At 38.6% G+C, this 20616-nt stretch overlaps 1 protein-coding gene across 3 annotated transcripts in view; it reads right to left on the reverse strand.

The window, feature by feature from the left end:
* The window catches only part of DENND1B (DENN domain containing 1B), a 247935-nt gene that overhangs the window by 187102 nt on the left and 40217 nt on the right, over positions 1-20616 (reverse strand). For all 3 annotated transcript variants that reach the window (XM_060774564.2, XM_060774562.2, XM_060774565.2), the window contains exon 3: positions 1057-1100. In XM_060774564.2, coding sequence (XP_060630547.2) covers positions 1057-1100 — 44 coding nt within the window. The remainder of the gene's footprint in view (positions 1-1056; positions 1101-20616) is intronic.

A 20616-nucleotide genomic window follows, 5' to 3' on the forward strand; every position in this document is an offset into this window, starting at 1 on the left:
TCCTTTTGGGAATTCTGGTTTCAGTTTTTTATAATTCCTTGCATAATAGTCGCAGCTTTGATTTAGGCACCCTCCGGCTGTAAAGAGCCTAGCATTCCCTTCCACTCGCTCACCCATCTCCTCGCTCACCCATCTACTCAATCCTTCACTCACTCATTTGGTCATTCATTCATCCATTTGCCCGCCCACCCATGCACACACTCACATGTCAATTCATCCATCCATGAACCCACCCACCCACTCATTCATTCACACACTCACTTGATCACCCATTCACCATCCATCCATTCAGCCACTCCCTTTCAGGAATTCACCCACTCATTCACTCACACATTCAGTCACTCACTCAAAGCAGTGGCTGAGTTGATGGATAGGAGTGTGAGTGTGTGCATGAGTGGATGGATGATACTCAATCACCAAGTCACGCATGCACTCACTTGCATGCCCATCCATCCACTCAGCCACCCCCTTCTAGGAACACTGTTCCAAAAAAGAGGATGAGCAAGCGGATGAGTGGGCATGTGAGTGAGTGGTATTCAATCACCTACCTATACCGAGATAACACCAGTGGGTTATAATAAACACTGTTACTGTGTTATACCAATGCTGAATCCAAATCCTATAATAAATCATGCCCAAAATAGCATCTCAGATTATCACTGTTGATATGCACATTGTGGCAGATTTCATACTGTGCATCATTCAGAGTTCCTCTAATATATTCCATTGGAATTGTATTCATGACAGAAGAAGAATATAAGAAAAACACCACCAGTGGTGCTTGGTCTTAATACAAGCCCAGACTAAAAATCAAAATTTGATAAATTCATGAAAGCAACTAACACGCAGCTACAATGCTTCCTGCCACAAATGTATTCTAATGATCAAATCAGCAGGCGAAAGCTCTGTGATTGCTATCGGTGGCCATCTGCCTTTGTACAACAGAACAGGCAAACTATAAAAAGCCTCACAAAGGCAAATGATGCTGATATTATTATTGCTGTTGTTATTTTTATTAATCTGTCATTTAAAAAAGATCAGTCCTATGTTTCTAACCTGGTCTCCAAAGTCCTCCGGGAACTTCCACAAAACCACAGGATCTGTAAATAATTGACAGACAGCATTAATCAGAAGCAAAGAAACAGACTTCTAGTAGAGAACATTAATATTAAAGAGGGTCAATGTAGCTTCAGGCTCACAGACAGGTACAAAAAAGTCTCTCAAAACTAAGAAATTAGATTATTCAAAAGTATTTAATATCATATTTATGAAACTGTCTGTGTATTTGTTAAAATAACAGTGGAACGTTATTATGTTATGAATTCCATTTTCACTGTGTTTTTTTAACTCTTTCCATTTCTTTTAAAGAAAAAATCCCAATATTCAGTTTACAAATAGGAATCTGAAGAAATACAAAATACATTTCTCAAACATTGTAACTGAAGCCTACATCATTTATTATGCGACACTTGCGATTTTCACTTACAAAATAAAATACAACATATTTATCAGCTGCATAGCAGTACCTGCTATGTTTATGAAATTATCCCAGACATACTGGCATTGATTTCTGAAAAGAGTTATATGCTGTTATACAAATCAGAAAAAAACATCTCAGTCCTAAAGATCTGATTTTCTAGGATATTCAACTGGGCCTCATATTTTAGAACATCCAAAACACATCATCCTCATTAAACTGAGAAGTTTTCTTTGCCATTTCAAAACAATCAAATAATAAAAAATTGGCAGTATATTATATTTTTTCTGTGTTAATGGCATATTACTTTTTATGTTTTCTTTATATAATGACATTTATTTTAACGGTATACAACAATTATTTTTCATAGGAATCATGAGCATAGAAATGTATTTTTCATCAGAGATTGGCAATAGAGAGCTATACTTGGGTGAAAACATCACAAGCATTGCCTATTCCTTTCTGGAACTTTCAAATTTCGATTATTATTTGGTAACAACTCTACTATTTCATTCTTAAGAACAAACATTTTTCAAGTTGTAAGAGATACATTCAATTATTTTCTGTTGTCATCATTTGTACATAGAACAAAGCCAACAGGATTCCAAATTTATTTATTTAATACTCATATGTGCATATCTATTTGTTTATACACATATTTTAAGAAAAAATAAAGCACCTTTTGATAATGCAGTTTGTAACGAATATGTGTTCTATAACTGGAATGCCACTATCATTAGACCTTGCTTACTTTAATTTGGAGTCCAATTTACAAAACAAGACATATTTCTGGCTCCCAGACCACCATTAAAAAATATTGGGTCCAACATACATCATAAAGAAATTACAGCTTTCCTTAACTGTTATTTTTGTCTTTAGAATTATATTTCCTTGTTGAGCTTTGCTTATGGTCCTAATTAAGCTAGACTGCCATGAAGCCCACTGGCCTCTGTGCTGAAGAATCATGTTGAGAACAATATTGGAGAGATGGTACAATCTTGACTTCTACTCAATAGAGCTTTGAAAGCTTTCAAATGCCAATCTGAAACCTTGTCTTTTCTTAACAAAAGTAACTTAAAAGTATATACGACATTTATTGTGATTATTAGAGGTGGCCAATTGATTTACTACCATGAGGATGCCACTCTTCCATAGCTGCTCTGAGTAAGAACTCTATGGAAGCTGAGAGCTTCCATTCAGTTTGGAACCATGTAGGCAAGATTGGTTCAGAGGAGTTAACCATTGTTTTTCTCTATTTTCAAGAGGGTATGACTTGCACAAGGTCACCAAGTGGATTTCCATGACTGAGTAGGGATTGGAGCTCTGGTCTCCAGAGTTATAGTCCAAAACCAAAACCATTACATCCTGATCTGATAAATTCAATATTGCAGGGAGACAATTTGAAAGCACTTATGACTTCACAGGACCGCCAGCATGACTTAGTGCAGTGGTTCTCAACGTTCCTAATGCCGCGACCCCTTAATACAGTTCCTCATGTTGTGGTGACCCCCAAATTATTTTCACTTCTACTTCATAATTGTAATTTTGCTACTTTTATGAATCATTATGTAAATATCTGATATGCAGAATGTATTCTTATTGAAGTGTTATGGGAGGATTTATTTTGTCATTTGGGAGTTGTAGTTGCTGGGATTTATAGTTCACCTACATTCAAAGAGCATTCTGAACTCTACCAATGATGGAATTGGACCAAACTTGGCACACAGAACTCCCATGACCAATGGAAAATACTGGAAGGGTTTGGTGGGCATTGACCTTGAGTTTGAGAGTTGTAGTTTCCCTACACCCAGAGAGCACTATGGATTCAAAATGATGGATCTGGACCAAACTTGGCACGAATATTCAGTATGCCCAAATGTGAACACTGGTGAAGTTCGAGGAAAATAGAGTTGTAGTTGCTGGGATTTATAGTTCACCTACAACCAAAGAGCATGCAGAAGCCCACCAACGATAGAATTAGGCCAAACTTCCCACACAGAACTTTCATGACCAACAGAAAATACTGTCTGTGATGGTCTTTGGTGACCCCTCTGAAACCCCCTCGCGACCCCTCCAGGGGTCCTGACCCCCAGGTTGAGAACCACTGACTTAGTGGGTTAAACACTGGACTACAATTCTGGAGACCACAGTTCAAATCCATGGAAATGCATTGGGCAACCTTGGGCAAGTCACATTCTCTCACCTTCAGAGGAAGGCAAAGATGGACCCCGTTTGAACAAATCTTCCCATAAAATGTTATGATATGGGGTAGACATAAGTTGGAAATAACTTGATGGTGTGCAACAACAATAGCAACAAAGCATTTATAAATCCTAAACACTTTCTAAATTTATACATTATAACACATTCAACCAGAAAGGGGAAATTACTGGATGTGCCCATATTATTTGCCACAAAGAAATATTAGCCATATTACATCAAAAACATTGGGTTAAAGCACTGAGCTTTTGTACTTAAAAAACATAATAACAAGATTCAACATTCTGAAATGTCTTTTTTTTTAGCCATTGTAATTTTTGGCTTAAAGAAATTTTAGATACTAAAGCTAGGCGGGTTTCCATTGGTTGATTTGCACAAGTCAATCAAATGCTTTATTCCACAAGGTTCTATCTTTATTAACATCAAATTTAGTGCTGTGTGTCCTTTTAGTAAATTTATAAAGTATACCTCTTCATTTCAACATGCCTAAAAATGTAATTAATGCTTCCCAGAGCAGTGGTGAGGCACAGAGACCAAAACGTGTTCCAACACTCTCACAATCAACACACAACCAGAAGAAAAGTATATTGCAAAATTATAATTGGCAAGAATTCTTGGTCAGGATTTAGCAGTTAATCCAAAATATAACTGCAACAATCAACCCATTTCTTCCTGAAAAAAGGACTATCTCACAATCTTAAAATTAGGGCTATCCGATAGTTAATTCAGCACAACAATATACATCTAAATCACAATGGCAGCATTCCTTTCTTTCTTAAATGATCAGAGCTAGGGACAATCCATCCAAATACAGTTCCACATAAACTGATTCGAAGGGCAGCTGAGGAGTAACTGACTTGGGCTGCATTTGCCAATAAGAATCAGAAAGTAGGCCTTCGTATCCAAGTTCAAATCCAAAACATAATGCTATTATTTGGGGATTGGGAAAGATAGCTCCACACTTCTGAATAAAAAAAAAAAAACATTTGTTGAAATCTGTTTAATATTAATTTTCTGAACATAAATCTGAGGAATAAAATTTGTGTTCAGAATTTTTTTATTAATCTTATGCCCAGTTTGAATAATGCCCACCAATCCAAACCAAGCAGTATTTAATGAGAAGAAGAAGAAGAAGAAGAAGAAGAAGAACTTTATTTTTCTACCCCGCCTCCATCTCCCCAAGGGGACTCGGGGCGGCTTACATGGGGCCAAGGCCGGCAACATATAATTAAAAGCAAAACAACAGCAAGTTACAAATTAAAAAGACACAAAACAGCATAACAGTAATAAACAAACATCAAGCAACAGCAACCCAAAATTTTGGAGGGGGGAAGGAGGCCAACATACGAAGTGATTTAAAAGGTAGGTAGTTCGATAAGATGCATAGGAAAATAACTGGTAGAGGAGATAACATGGAAATAGAGCAATTTGACAGGATCAGGATCATCTCAGTTTAACATACATATATGAATAATGATGTAATATAGGAATGCAGGTTAAATAGTGAAAACAGATCACAGTACAATCATTTGTCATAAGGGTCATCAGTCGAAGGCACAACGAAACATCCATGTCTTTAGTTCATTGTGGAATGTGGCTAGGGAGGGTGCCTGCCTAATCTCCCTAAGGAGGGAGTTCTAGAGACAGGGGGCCACCACCAAGAATGCCCTCTCCCTCGTCCCCACCAATCGCGCCTGAGACAGAGACGGGAGCGAGCTAAGGACATCCCCGGAAGATCTTAAAGACCACGTGGGCTCGTAGGGGAGGAGGCGGTCACGCAGATAGGCAGGTCCTGAATTTGTAATGCTGACAAATTTAATCATTTGAGTGATATTCCAAAGAATAGTTATCCTTAAATATCTAAACTTCCAGAAACCAATGAAATTGTGAACTGGCAAATAAGCGGGATTTTAAAACCTGCAATTAAGCTTGAAACCCAGGTGTATACTTCCTGCACACATTTCAAAATGTATGTCACCAAAATTCAGCAGAGGCCAGCTAGAAAAGCAGGGAAGTGCTGCATGTGGGCCAGAGATTATCTGCAGCCCACCCATGGCTTACCTGCAAAATGTGTTGAGGAGCGTAATCCTCATACATCTTTATAATTAGCAAGTTCCTGCAGTGCAAAATCTAGGACGCACAATGAATGAGAAACTCATACCACTTTTCCAAAGCTCTGGGTGGAACATAACAGCTGATAATAATGTTTTGAATGGTATGCCAATAGACATGTCACTCCGAAATAAATTACTCTCGTTGTCATAGTGGAAAAATATCGGGAGCAGAAATGTCCCCAGAATTCCTTATCCACAAATCCAAGCATGTACACAGTAGCCTTTTCTTGGTATCCAAAATTTAACCTATATGTTGTAAGCTGCTGACAAACAGGAAGGTTGGGAGGCAGAAGGGTTAGTAACATTCCAAATCTCATCCTAAAACCTTCTGTTATTAAGAAAAAGCAGTGGAGATACTTACAACCAGATCATCTCAAACCCCTCTTCTAAAATATATAAGCAAATGATGGCCAATGACATTTTTCTCAAAGTGCCTGATTCAAGGATCGTGGTGTTGGGAAAACCAACAGCCCATGATACAGAAAACATCATAAAAGATATTTGTGGTAAACTAGGAATTAAAACTAATTGGCACCTAAGAATAGTATAGTGACACATTCCCCTTGCCTGCATATTGAAAAAGGTAGCCTTAGAATGAAAGAAACGCCACCTTAAATACTAGGAAAGGTGGCCGAGTAATCTTTCTGATCAACAAAATGGCAGAAAATGGCAGGAATATCATTTTCCAAGTACTTTGCTCGTCAGTCCTAAAACCATGTATATTTGATTCTCCTGAACATAAGTATGCCTTAACAGGACTGAAATCTCTGGTACCGGACCCCGTTTGTACTAAGCAAGTGACCATGTAATATCACAGAAGTTTATGCAGTTTTCACAGACTTTGACTAATTTATTATTTATTTATTTACAGTATTTATATTCCGCCCTTCTCACCCCTCAGGGAACTCGGGGCAGATTACAATGCTCATATACATGGCAAACATTCAATGCCATTGAGACATACAACATATATAGACAGATGCAGAGGCAATTTAACATTCCAGCTTTCTGGCTTCATGAGGGTATGCTCGATTTCGGCCACAGGGGGAGCTGTTGCTTCCCTGTCCTCTTGTGGCACCGAGTCTTTGATGGAGTACTTCCTCATTCTTATGCATGCTGCTGGAAGATTTTATGGTGCCGTAAATTAGATAAATTAGCCTCCCCACATAAAGCAGTACCTAAATTTCCTACCTGACAGGTGCAACTGTCTTTCAGGCTGCAAAGGTCAACAGCAAGCTAGACTATTAATGGTTGGGAGCTCACTCTGACCCAGGCTGGCTTCGAACTCATGACCTCTCGGTCAGCAGTGATTTAATGCAGCTGGCTATTAACTAGCTGCAGACCCAATTCTTGATAATAATTTTTTTAAAATCTGCAAAAAATACTAAGTATATTATTGTCCAGTTATTCAACAATAGTTAAGAAATTGGATGACACATATGAGCAGATAAATCCTTTCTTGCCATATGGCCTGTAGACTTATTTTTAGAACTCCTCTCAAGCACCATACTTCAAAGGGGTTTATTTCCTTCCTATCAGATTTCTTCATTATACAACTTTCACAACCTTATACACAAAAATTGGAAATAGGATATAGGATAGCATGAACAATCCTACTATTAGTATTCCATGACATATCTTTGCAGTTCAGGATCTTGTCTAGTTTGTTCATAGTTGCCCTTCCAAGTCTGCGCCTTTTCTTTTCCTTTTTTACTGTTTGATTGCAGTCTCCATTTTGATCAATGACTTAATATGGAAAACTGTCCTAAAGTATAGTTCAGAATACAGTCATCATGCATATAAGATTACATCCAGGTTTGTACAAGGTTGCTTGTATCAAGATACATTCATTTCACCCTTCTGGCAGCAACTGCAAATTCCCAAACTACCCAGTGTAAGGGGCCCACTAGACAGCCATCCCAAATTCAAAACTTGCCCATTTTATGTGTGCAGAACATTTTGAACTACTTTAAGAAAGTAACTAGGCCTAATGATTATGTAGTGATTTCTTGTTAACTAGAATCTCTATATCTGTATCCTCTTCATTTTAGCGTGTTTAAGATGAATCATATACTTAAAATTTAGGAACCATTAAAATATAAAATTAAAACTGTCATAGCAATATAAACATCTCTCAGTAACCAGTACAAGGTATCAATATTAAGGATTTATTTAAGTAACTTTCTCCAAACTTGTGGTCTCCAAGTGTTTTGGATTACAACTCAAATCAGTCCCATCAGTGCAGCCAATTGTGAGGGGAGCTGCAGTCCAAAACAGCCAGACTTAATACGACCTTTGCTCTTATTTTTAATTGGATTTCGGCATCTTAAACATGAAAATATGCTTAGAATACTCTACGTGGGGCTGCCTTTGAAGACTGTTCAGAAATTACAATTAGTCCAATAGGCGGCAGCCAGATTGCTAACTGGAGTGTCATACAGGAAGCATACCACCCCTTTGTTGTGTCAGGTCCACTGGCTGCCGGTCCACTTCCGAGCTCAATTCAAAGTGCTGGTTTTGACCTATAAAGCCTTATGTGGTTCTGGCCCAGCTTACTTGTCCGAATGCATCTCTCTCTACATCCTGCTTCGCAGACTAAGATTATTCGGGGAGACCCTGCTCTCACTCCCGCCAGCGTCACAGATACGTCTGGCGGGGACGAGAGACAGGGCCTTTTTGGCTGTGGCCCCTCGCCTGTGGAACTCACTTCTCACTGAGGTAGGATCAGCTCCATCTCTCCTGTCATTTAGGAAGAAATTGAAGTCGTGATTCTGGGACCAGACTTTTGGACAACAGACACACATAGCACTTTGGACACGGAATTGGATATGGAAGTGACTGGAATGATGTTACGGCTATTAATACTGTTTTTTACTGTTTTAATTAATGTTTTGCTTATTGTTTTAATTGTTATTATATTGCTGTGTTATATGTAGTGGCATCGAATTGCTACCAAATGTAAGCCGTCCTGAGTTGCCCTTCGGGGTTTGAGAAGGAACGGGATAGAAATACTGGAAATAATAGAATAACACTAGTACTTTTGATAAAAAGTGGTCTGCTCAATTTCCAACTCTAGGGCAATGAATGCAGTCAAATATAGACATATTTTACCACTTTTTACATTCAAACCACTCTTGGAGGCAAATCGACGTGGTTGTTCCAGTGTGCCTTCCAGGAATAATGATCCAATAGCACTTTGTCCCTCCAAAGCACTTTATATTTTTAGGTCTGCTCGTATGTCTTCCACAAACACCACTATCACCTTTTCGTCCATGCCTCAGCACTATTTCCAATTTTAATTTTTACATTTGGCCTTCCCATAGTTTTTAATGTTATGTTGTCTTATTGATAATGTTATATGTTTATCATCTATGTTTTATTTTAATTGCTTGTATTGTTGTGATTATTGCTTGTATTTTTGTGTTTGGGCTCGGCCTCATGTAAGCCGCACTGAGTCCCTTGGGGAGATGGTAGCGGAGTACAAATAAAGTGTTAGTAGTAGTAGTAGTAGTTGTTGTTGTTGTTGTTGTTGTTGTTGTTGTATTTCTTCTGACTTTGCCCTACATAGGTCCGCAAATAGAAATCCAATCAGAAACAAAATGTACTGATGAAAGATGTCCCAGCTTGGTCAGTCCCCACATTACTTTGTACAGTTTTCCAAATACATGCATGTTGCATGCTCCTTTATTCATGAAAAATCAAATATAGAGAGCTAACCTCAGCAGTTATCCAAAGGTATAATCTCTGCTACTTCTCAGTTCCTGAATTTTCATACCATTTCATCCTCCTCTCCATTCCCTTAAAAGAAATATAGGACAATCACACTCCCCTACCAAGCTTAGAAGCAAGACCAGCATAGGTTTCATTTGTACCCACCAGCTTTTCCAAGCAAGTAGTCATCTGGGAAACTAGCAGATATAAATTTTAACTGAGTGTCCATCTTTTGAAAGGCTGACAGACCTGCCTTGGGAGTAGTGGTATTAAAGAAATTTGAAATCAGGTAGTTTGATGATGGGAGTGATTATGTTCATAGAACCCCTTTTGTACACAGAGCCTATGTGGCTATATAATAAATGTTAGTATTTTCATTATTCAAACCAAGATTCATTATACATTGAGATTTATGTTCTGCACCAGCACAGCTTGCATGACTAAGCAGCAGAACTCTGCCCTTTCTGACTCTGTTGGAAAGGAATGCTGAGGTCATATTTGTTATGTTCATGCAATGCTGTCACTTTAACCTTTTAGTTCCAGTTTTCAAAAACAACCACTCAAAATCTTTCAATCAATCAACCATGACCAAGAACAAGCCACGAGAATAAAGACGAAGATCCACCCATAGGAAAAGTGTTCTTGCCATACATCAAGGGAACCACTGACCACATAGGGAAGCTGATGAGGAAACACAACATACAAACTATCTACAGACCCACCAAGAAAATCCAACAAATGCTACGTTCAGCAAAGGACAAGAGGGATCCTCTCACTTCTGCAGGAAGTGTACCATGCAGCTGTGGACAAGTCTACATAGGGACCATCAAACGCAGCATTGCCCAAACACGAATCAAGGAACATGAAAGGCACTGCAGACTACTTCAACCAGAGAAATCAGCCATAGCAGAGCACCTGATGAACCAACCTGGACACAGCATATTATTTGAGAACACAGAAATGCTGGACCACTCTAACAACCACCATGTCGGACTACACAGAGAAGCCATTGAAATACACAAGCATGTGGACAATTTCAACAGAAAGGAGAAACCATGAAAATGAACAAAATCTGGATACCAGTATTAAAAAACTCTAAAATTGCAACAGCACAACAACAGAGAGGAAACAAACACGGACATCTAATTACCTCGTAACAAAAGTTTGCTCCAGGCACAGTCAGCCCATTGTATGCTAATCAAGGAGGTCAGTTGAAACATTCACACCTAGCTCCAGCAGACAAGAGTCCTTTGTCTCACCCTGGTCAGTCCACAGATATATAAACCCTTTTTCCTAGTTCCAACAGACCTCACTACCTCTGAGAATGCTTGTCATAGATGCAGGCGAAACGTCAGGAGAGAATGCCTCTAGACCATGGCCATACAGCCCGAAAAAACCTACAACAACCAAATCAACCATGGATGCTTTGAATGCGATTTTCCTGCTACTTGGCAGGGGGTTGGACTGGATGGCCCATGAGATCTCTTCCAATTCAACGATTCTATGATTCTATATTTGATAGAATTGTCCCATAGGTCAGCTATCCTATACACCTCTCAATTCTCCACTTGGTCTAACTTTATTTTTATATATATAAATTTATTTCTTTATCACCTTTCAGCCTGCCAGACCTAGTTCACTGTTCAAAAGGGTTACAATCCAAAGAAACAGAGGAAGAGAAAGGGAATGAGTCAGGAATAAATAGGGTCAAGCTATTTCACACGTAAGTGCTTCTGCTTGTTTACAAGCTTGGTTGAAACAGCATGAGGTTAACTGAATGGCTTCATAGAAGTAGGCATTCAACCCAATGATGAAATGATGAAAGGATTTGAAGGAACAAAGAGAAATTGGTAAAATATTGGGTTGTTGTAGGTTTTTTGGGCTATGTGGCCATGTTCTAGAAGCATTCTCTCCTGACGTTTCGCCTCACAACCTCTGAGGATGCTTGCCATAGATGCAGGTGAAACGTCAGAAGAGAATGCTTCTAGAACATGGCCATATAGCCCAAAAAACCTACAACATCCCAGTGATTCCAGCCATGAAAGCCTTCGACAATAAAAAGAAATATTCCCTTGTACAAAGATAAATGGGGTGGGGATTAGTCAGTTCTGTTATTTTTCAATAATCCCACCATCCTCACTTGCAATCAGTTGGTCAAAAACAGCCAAAAGATCATGACTCAGACTTACACAATCAATGTGCTCAAATTCTTAACCTGTTGAGATGCCAGTGCCTAATTGCTATCTGTAAGATGACTGCAAACTACAATTATAAAGTGCATATTATTTAAGGAAAAATAAAAGCCCTGGACCAGTTCTTTGAATAAAACAACAATACTTAATTCACCTGCTCCACAACTGGAATCATACCTAATAAGCCAACAACTCCAGCTACTAAACATACATACTAATCAGAACTGGTTGCTCATGGCTATGAAAATGCCAGCATAATCAGATTTTTAAAAATCCTTCTCATCAGTTTTACATATTTTATACACATTAGAGGCCAGATGCATTGCTGTCAAACACATCCAAGTTTAGTTGGGGGTCTCAGAATCCTATCTCAGGAGGATAAAAGTGGAAGATGTTTTAGGAGCTGAATGGGAGGCAATACAGGCAAGTAAGAGGGAAAAGGTATTTGCCAACCACCGGTAATCAAAAGAAAGAACAAGGGCAAAACAGAGCCCTGAAACTTAATAAAAAGGGTGGGGAGGGGGGGGAGGAACCTTAAAGAACACTCGCTTCCTTTTCTGGCATTTAAAATGTGTCGGATTAAAGACAATATGCAAATGACAGTGCCACTTCAGGAAACACTTGAAAGTGCACTTTTATGCAAATCACCAACTGGGTGCATTTCCACACATGAAAAGAACTTTGCTCATGTCACAAGTCTGCTCTTTACTGGAGCAGCTGCATGGAAAAGTTACTTTATAAGGCAACTTGGAAAAAAGATACTTTGTCCAAAGGGGTGTGCATGCTCATAAGCATACATGCAAGTGTGCACGAATATAAGTCCAAGTATTCTTCCTTTAAGAGTAGGTTTACTTGCAATTATAGTTTTAGAGAGTAAAGAACCTAAACAAGATTACAGCAGAAACTCTTACCAGTAAAAAAAAAAAACTTACTTTCCCTGTTTTTTAAAAAAGATGAAAGCAATGTTGCAAATAATTGCTATGATTGTTTCTTGAGACTCCAATTCGTTTGCTTATTTGTATGGTTTTGTTTAAAAATAAATGTACTTCCTGTGAGATTTAAATATAATTCTGATGTAGAGATAGTCAGTCAGACAGATGATAGAAAAAATAAAATGCTGCATCTCTAGACTACACTATTATGTCTGGTAGACATGGAGATAACACTTCCTATCCTCCCTGGCTTCTTTGTTAGTTTCTGCTTTAGATCTAAAGAGAAAAGTGTAGGAAGAAGATAAGAAGATTACACTGGAGAAGCCTATAAAGTTGAACTGAGCTGACAATAATCAGTTGAGTTAATAATCACTATATATAGTGGTAATGTTATTTATCATAATTCACAATAGTTTTACATTATTTTACTATTTATTTATATAGTGTGTATTAGTGTATATAATGCATTAAAAGTGGGAGAACAAAAAAAAGTATCACTAGATGGGCTAACAAATCGCCCCAATCAAGATTTTGGGATTTGTCTAGAACTTCTGAACTTCTCCTTTATTTTCTCAGGAGGATCCAACTTGAAGCCATCTTGAAAGGTCAATCCCCTTTGCCCAATCTTGTTACACAATTTAAAGACAGAATGGAAAGTAATTTTCAGCTCACCAGGGACATTATAGTGTTCCTGTAATACCATTAGTTATGCCACACAATGAAAACCTAAATCACATGAAGGTTCGTTGCACAAAAATCAGCACCAAACGTATTGTGTTGGGGGTTTTAGTATCCAAGTCGAGGGATCCTCATCAGGACCAGCTCAGGATTCCATGGTTTCCAGGGCAATTGTGGGTCTATCTCAATATATTTGTGGGCCTATACATGTAGCAGGTTACATCTTGATCTGGTTTTTGTTGTCCATGATGACGGTGATCTGGGGAGTGGGGTGGGGACTGAAAGAGCCCACTGGCTCTTTCAGATCACTTACCTGTCAGAGTTTAAGTCTGTTGAGACTTCCAACTTCTGCAGAAGTAACAGACCCATTAAACCTTGGACCTTGGCTCTGAATGCACTGCTTGACTTTAGGCAAGTCACACTCTCTTAGCCTCAAAAGTTAAAGGCAAATCATCTTTAAACAAATCTTAACAAGAAAACTCTGTTACAGGGTTGCATTAGAGTCGCCACAAGACTGAAACGACTTGAAGGAACACAACAACAATAATCCTAATGAATCATTAGTTATACCTTATTTGGAAAATGAGGTGCTAAAAACCTATTTGTGGCACCAAGTGGCTTAGCCTAGCTAACTTTCACCCTTCACTACTCACAAATTGAGCAGGCCTGGCCTAGAATGTGAGGTAGCAACATAAATCCAGGTTTTCTTGGATAACCTGGACCTATTCCGATGTGGGTTCAGCACACAAACAACCTTGGTTGCCCTGGTAGATGATCTAAACCAAAAGTTAGATGAGGGTTATGAGTCCCTATTGGATCTCCCAGACATTTCAGTGGCATTTAAAACCATCGCCCATAGTGTCCTTCTAGGTTATCTGTCTGGTATGGGACTTGTGGGCATTACCTTGCAGTAGCTCTTGTCTTTTTTGGCTATCCATTCCCAGAGGACAGTGCCAGATGACTTGTTGTTCAGCTTTTTGGCTATTACCCTGAGATTCCACAGGCTGAGCACTGTCTATCTATGTTTTAAAATGTTTAAATGAAGCTGAGCTTTGGGGTCAGGAGACATCAATACCCTGATGATACCCAACTCTAGCTCTCCCTTAAAAATGAATGCCAAGGAAACTGCGGGAGGAGTGAATCCTTGTCTGGAGCAGTAAAGGACTGTATGCAGGTAAATGTCCATGCCTCCAGCCAGCATGGACTATCGTCAGGCAGAATGATAGCTGACAGGCCAATAATATCTAGAAAGCCCATATTTACCATTCCTGAGTGGCATGTCAATAGTTTTTGTACATCACTTTCAATTTGATTTACAAAGAATAAAAGACTAGAGGAACATGCAGAAAGATTATAATTGCATAAATAGTCATGGTTCTTTTTGTCCTTACATTTGAGAGAAAGGAGAGTACTGTTATTCAATTTGCTATAATATCCCCAACCATGTTAATCTAGCCTTTGAAGCTAAAATTTTCATAACTATGGTTCTATAGTGCAATACACAATCAAGGAAGGAAAGCTAGCCCACTGGACAAAATAGCCACACAGGTTCACCAAGACCTCAGAATCACTCTGAGAGTAAGGTTTGCTGATGACAAATGGCAAAGGAATTTAAAATGGCAACTACATATACACATGAAACCTAGGACTCTTCTTTATTCTGCTTTGGTTAGACCACATCTGGAATATTGTGTCCAATTCTGGGCACCACAATTCAAGAGAGATATTGACAAGCTGGAATGTGTCCAGAGGAGGGCAACTAAAATGATCAAGGGTCTGGAGAACAAGCCCTATGAGGTGCGGCTTAGGGAACTGGGCATGTTTAACCTGAAGAAGAGAAGGCTGAGAGGAGATATGATAGCCATGTATAAATATGTGAGAGGAAGCCACAGGGAGGAGGGAGCAAGATTGTTTTCTGCTTCCTTGGAGACTAGGACGCGGAACAATGGCTTCAAACTACAAGAGAGGAGATTCCATCTGAACATTAGGAAGAACTTCCTGACTGTGAGAGCCGTTCAGCAGTGGAACTCTCTGCCCCGGAGTGTGGCGGAGGCTCCTTCTTTGGAAGCTTTTAAGCAGAGGCTGGATGGCCATTTGTCAGGGGTGATTTGAATGCAATATTCCTGCTTCTTGGCAGGGGGTTGGACTGGATGGCCCATGAGGTCTCTTCCAACTCTTTGATTCTATGATTCTATGATTCTATGATTTAGTTCAATGTACAGAGATCTGGGCTGGGAAGCAAAAAAACCAGCAATATGTGATGAATATGGGTTTCCACAGAATCCTCAAATATGTATAACCTTGTGCTATGTAATGTGGTTGCAGGACTACAGTATGAAATACCCAGAGCATTCCAAGTCTGTTTACAAATGGTAGTCCATTAATTATGTTTATCATATCATTTTCCATTTCCACAAAATGCCAAGAAATTGTCACAGAACTCCAAAATTTTGCTTTAGCAGTACCGTGACCCAGATGTATGTGAAATAGCAACAAAAAAAATCTTAGAGATTTATATTTGTTTGTTTTTAAACCACATAATATTTTCTAAAGATCTTTCCCTGAGAGGTATTCTTTTTGCACTAAGGAAATGCAAACCCTCTGTTTTTAACATAGGTAATACAGTGAGACATGAGGGAATATAGTTGACACTAAGAAGCCAAACCTGATCTGATAGATCAATTCCCAATCCAGGGAGTATCCAGGATAACATAATTCAAACCACTCTGATTGTGACATTGCCAACTGTATCAGATTATATGTTGCGGCCCTGCAATTCCCTAGGAATTTAACTTGAGAACCTAACCATTCTTAGATGCACAAAGAAGTCTTTAAAAGCTCCTTCCAATTTTAAAAAAAGAAAATCACAATCAAATGTAAACTGTGACCATTGATTTCTGCTTTTAAATATAAAAGTATACTTTCAAATGTCCAAGTTTACCAGTCTACCTTCAAACTTTTTTATCCTGCTACTCCCATTCGATATTGTGTGACCATTCAAATATGTCAAGCGGTGCTACAGATTAAAGACACTTTATTAATCAATAACAATATATCTAATTTTTGGTTTTCCTTTTCCATTTTATATCAGACCTATTTCAATAGCTTAAGTGAGGGGAATACAATCATCAGTCACCTGATGGAGTAATTCAAAACTTAACGAAACGGGGCTAATGGGTGAGAATTGAAATGAAAACACCTTGACAAAGAAAGCAATTTCTTTTCTTCACACTCCTCTGAAGCTGTGGGTGATCACTGAAATCGAACCATCAACAGTGAGGGGCCATCTGTCCCAGGGGCCTTCCATGTGAGCATAAGAGGAAAAAATTAAATGCTTCTCCGCATACATTCAAGCATTGATTTATCTATGACAGGCAACATGGAGCTGAAAATCTATGTTTTGACGTTCTTCACATACCAGTCTTTAAAGTCAACACCAAACTTCTGATAAGAACAAAGCAAGAAAAACAGGTTAATGGGGTTGCTTGTGCTAAAACCAGTGTTACTCTAACAGCTAAGAATCCTTTTAATGGAATCATGCCACTAGGCTAACTTATAGATCTTCTCCCTTGTGCGGACACCCAGCTCCCCCATAGTTTCTATTCATTGCTCCACTTGCAGTTATATTTACACAACATGATTTCTAAACACAGGGTTTCACCAGATTCTTATTCAATGGAACAAAAAGAACTCATCATCCACAAAGCAGGAAAAGGTAAACCCTAAGGAAATTAGAAAATAGAAGAATCCAACTGAATACAGAACTACTGTGCCAGCAGACACCGACACAAAGGAAGTAAAACTTAATCTCACATCATTTGGAAAAATCATCAAAAAGCACACTGTTACATAAGCTTGGCCAGTAATTTCTATCAGAAAGAATCTGGCATAATGGAAATTAAGAAGTACTGGTTTCTTTGTACTGATACCTACTTTAATTCTGAAAAAAACTCCTCTAAGAATTACAAGACATAACAGAAAGTCATGACCCATTTTTTTATTATTATTTATCACATCTGTATGTCATCTTTCTTCCAGAGTGGGGCCCAAGGCAACATTACAGCAATGGGAACTTTGGGAACTGAAACAAAACAGGAATTAGAGGAAACTGGCCCACAAGTATAACTCTCCCATTATCACTTGGTAAATTTCCATGACCAAGCAGGCCTTCAAACCCTGTTCTCTGTCATCACAGTCCAATGCTCAAACTACTACATCATACTGTCTCACAGCTTTTGCATAACAACTGCCCAAGCAGGGCTTCAAACCCTGGTGTCTGGCATCACAGTCCAATTCTCAAATGACTACATCATGTTGTCTCAAAATGTTTGCATTTGTTGTTGTTTATTCGTTCAGTCTTCCGACTCTTTGTGTCCTCATGGACCTATCCACACCAGAGCTGCCTGTTCAGCCATCGCCACCCCCAGCTCCTTCAAGATTGAGTCAGTCGCTTCAAAGATAACATCCATCCATCTTGTCCTTGGTCGGCCCTTCTTCCTTTTTCCCTTGCATCATTTTCTTCTCCAAGCTTTCTTGTCTTCTTATTATGTGGCCAAAATACTTCATCAATGTTTTTCCACTTATAACTGTGCAGCAGGCCTTGGAAATAACATGAGGAAATAACCTTGACCATCAAGCAGGACTATGCTTGCACCTTACCCATTCCCCGGGCCCTAGTCTCCTTCATTTTGCTAGCCCTACCTTCTCATAGTTGTTGAGGCCCACTCTGGAACTCTGGCCATTGATAACTGAATTGCCCAATGGAAACCAGTACTGAATATGTATATCTGTTATATGATTTTTTTTTTGTTTTTTGATGATTTTTAATGAATATTTTGTATGTCTTTATGTAAGGGCAACATATACCTATGTTGGAAACTGCCCTGAGTCACCTCAGGGAGATAGAGGAGTATACAAATAAAACATCATCATTATCATCATCACCATCACAATCACCATCATCTTTGTCATTAATTTCCTTCCCTCCAGTGAACAGCTGGGCCTTCTTTCCTGGAATATGGACTGGTTTGATCTTCTTGTGGTCCAAGGCACTCTCAGAATTTTCTCCCAACACTACAGTTCAAAAGTGTCTATCTTCCTTCATTCAGCCTTCCTTATGTTCCAGTTATCGCATCCATAGGTTACTATGGGGAATACCACTACTTTAACTATGTGGATCTTCATTGCCAGTGGAATGTCTCTACTATTTGGTCTTAACTATTTGGTCGAGATTGGTCATTGCTCTCCTCCAACGAAGTAAACGTCTTCTGACTTCCTGGCTGCAGTCTGCATCTGCAGTAATCTTTGCGTCTAGAAATACAAAAGTCTGTCACTGCGTCCACTTTTTCTCCCTCGATTCGCCAGTTATCAATCAGTCAGTTTTTGCATTACAACTCCCCAAATCCCCAATAGGCTCCAATGGCCATACTCTTGGGGGACTAATATAGCTGCAGTCCAAAACTAACTTCCAAATTGTGACACATATTTATCAGTTGCTATCGCTGTCACTTCCTTCCCTTTGTTATCTACCTACTGTTAATATTTAAACTGCAAGTTGCTTGAGGATAGAGAGCTCTCTTTGCTTACATCACTCTGGAAAATAACCAGTTGATAAGCTACCACTATGTGAAGCTATGTGTGACTCTAAAAGAAGTTTATTTGATGCCCATCCATTCAGTAAGCAAATTCTTCAGTAAGCAAATTCTGGGATGAGGGCTCCTTCATGAAGGCCGACACTGTTTTGGGGTATGAGGGAGGGCCCCAATTGTGGAATGCTTTTCCCCTGGAGGGTTAACAATTTCCAAAACTCATGGAATTTAAGCTCAGAGTTAAAATATGGATGTCTACAAAAGTCTTTGAGCCTCATTAATTCAACCCAAAGACAATAATAAAGTTTAGAAACTTCAGGATTTTTGAAAATCTGCTTTTAACATAGTTTGTTGTTTAATATGTATTTAATCTTACACCATCTTACTGCTTTTAACCTGTCTTAATGATATTTGCAAGCCATCCTGAGATTTCTCAATATGAATATTTTGATTAATAAATGCATAAAAGCAAGAGTGGCCCTTTCTCGATGCTCCCAAGCAAGCATGAACAAGTTGCCCTCCCACCTTTTCTCATCCAAGTACTCTCACCAGTTTTTCTGTATTATGTTTCAACTACAACATGGCATGGGACATTTATGAGCCAATACATTACAGTATGTGGGACAAAAAAGCACCCAATGGTAAAATTCAGTAGATTTGTTGGGACTATTTTGTTTATGTTATTACGAAGTGGGGATATCATTTATAACTCTCAGAGTGACACTGCCACAAAACACTTACTGAAGGTCTAGTTCTGTGTGAATTCTACAACAAAATGTACTAAAATAAAAGATGAGGATTAAGCATATATAATCATTCATACACCTATGTTGCAATAAATATTGGATTTATTTCCAAGTAAATAGCATTAAGAGTGTGGAAGTTTAAAAGATAGTAATTTATGATTAAAAACTGAAATTATTGTCAGTTCCCTATTGTAAACCATCATGTTAAGAAAACAAAGGCAACCTATGCCTCATATATTAAATATTCTTGATAGCTGATGCTTAACTCCAAGAAGAACTACATAACTGATTCAGATATCATCTACACTGATCATTTAATGCAGTTTCAAACTAGTACTAAAAAACTCATTTCACTGTACAGATGATGACATAGGAAATCCTGGAACCAGTTTGTGACCCCGATGTGATGACACAAACCGCAGAGCATTGATGCACATTAAGAGCTTTTTTTTTTTGCAACCTTTTGTGGGAGTTTGTTGCCTGACGGGCACAGTCTGAATTCTGCATTAAATGTGTATGGTATTGGATCAATAAATCTGAACATGTAGAATATCCATTTAGTAACCAACACCAGCAGCTTCCATCTTTTATAATTGGATTGTGAATAAATTCCTCAGAACATATAGAGCCAAAATAAGATCAGAGAGGAAAATGTCTTGATTTCTGTTGTATTACCACAGAGAACAACTCTCCCCTGGAGTTGTACAAAAGCAGTGACCACCCAAAGAACTCTGCACTAACTAAGGAACTCTTCCCGCTGCCTGCCAAATAAACCACGTGAGAGAGGCATAGGATTAGTTTGTTCTTTACAACTGAGCAAAGGAAGAAGAAGAAAAAATGGGAATTCAGGGAATTAATATAGTCTGTATGTTTAGACAAGGCAAACTAGAATACATCTTTATATGAAAATCAATGGGATATATATATATATATATATATATATATATACTAAAGAACT

Source organism: Anolis sagrei, chromosome 4 (genome assembly GCF_037176765.1).
Source record: "Anolis sagrei isolate rAnoSag1 chromosome 4, rAnoSag1.mat, whole genome shotgun sequence".
Taxonomy (NCBI): Eukaryota; Metazoa; Chordata; class Lepidosauria; order Squamata; family Dactyloidae; genus Anolis; species Anolis sagrei.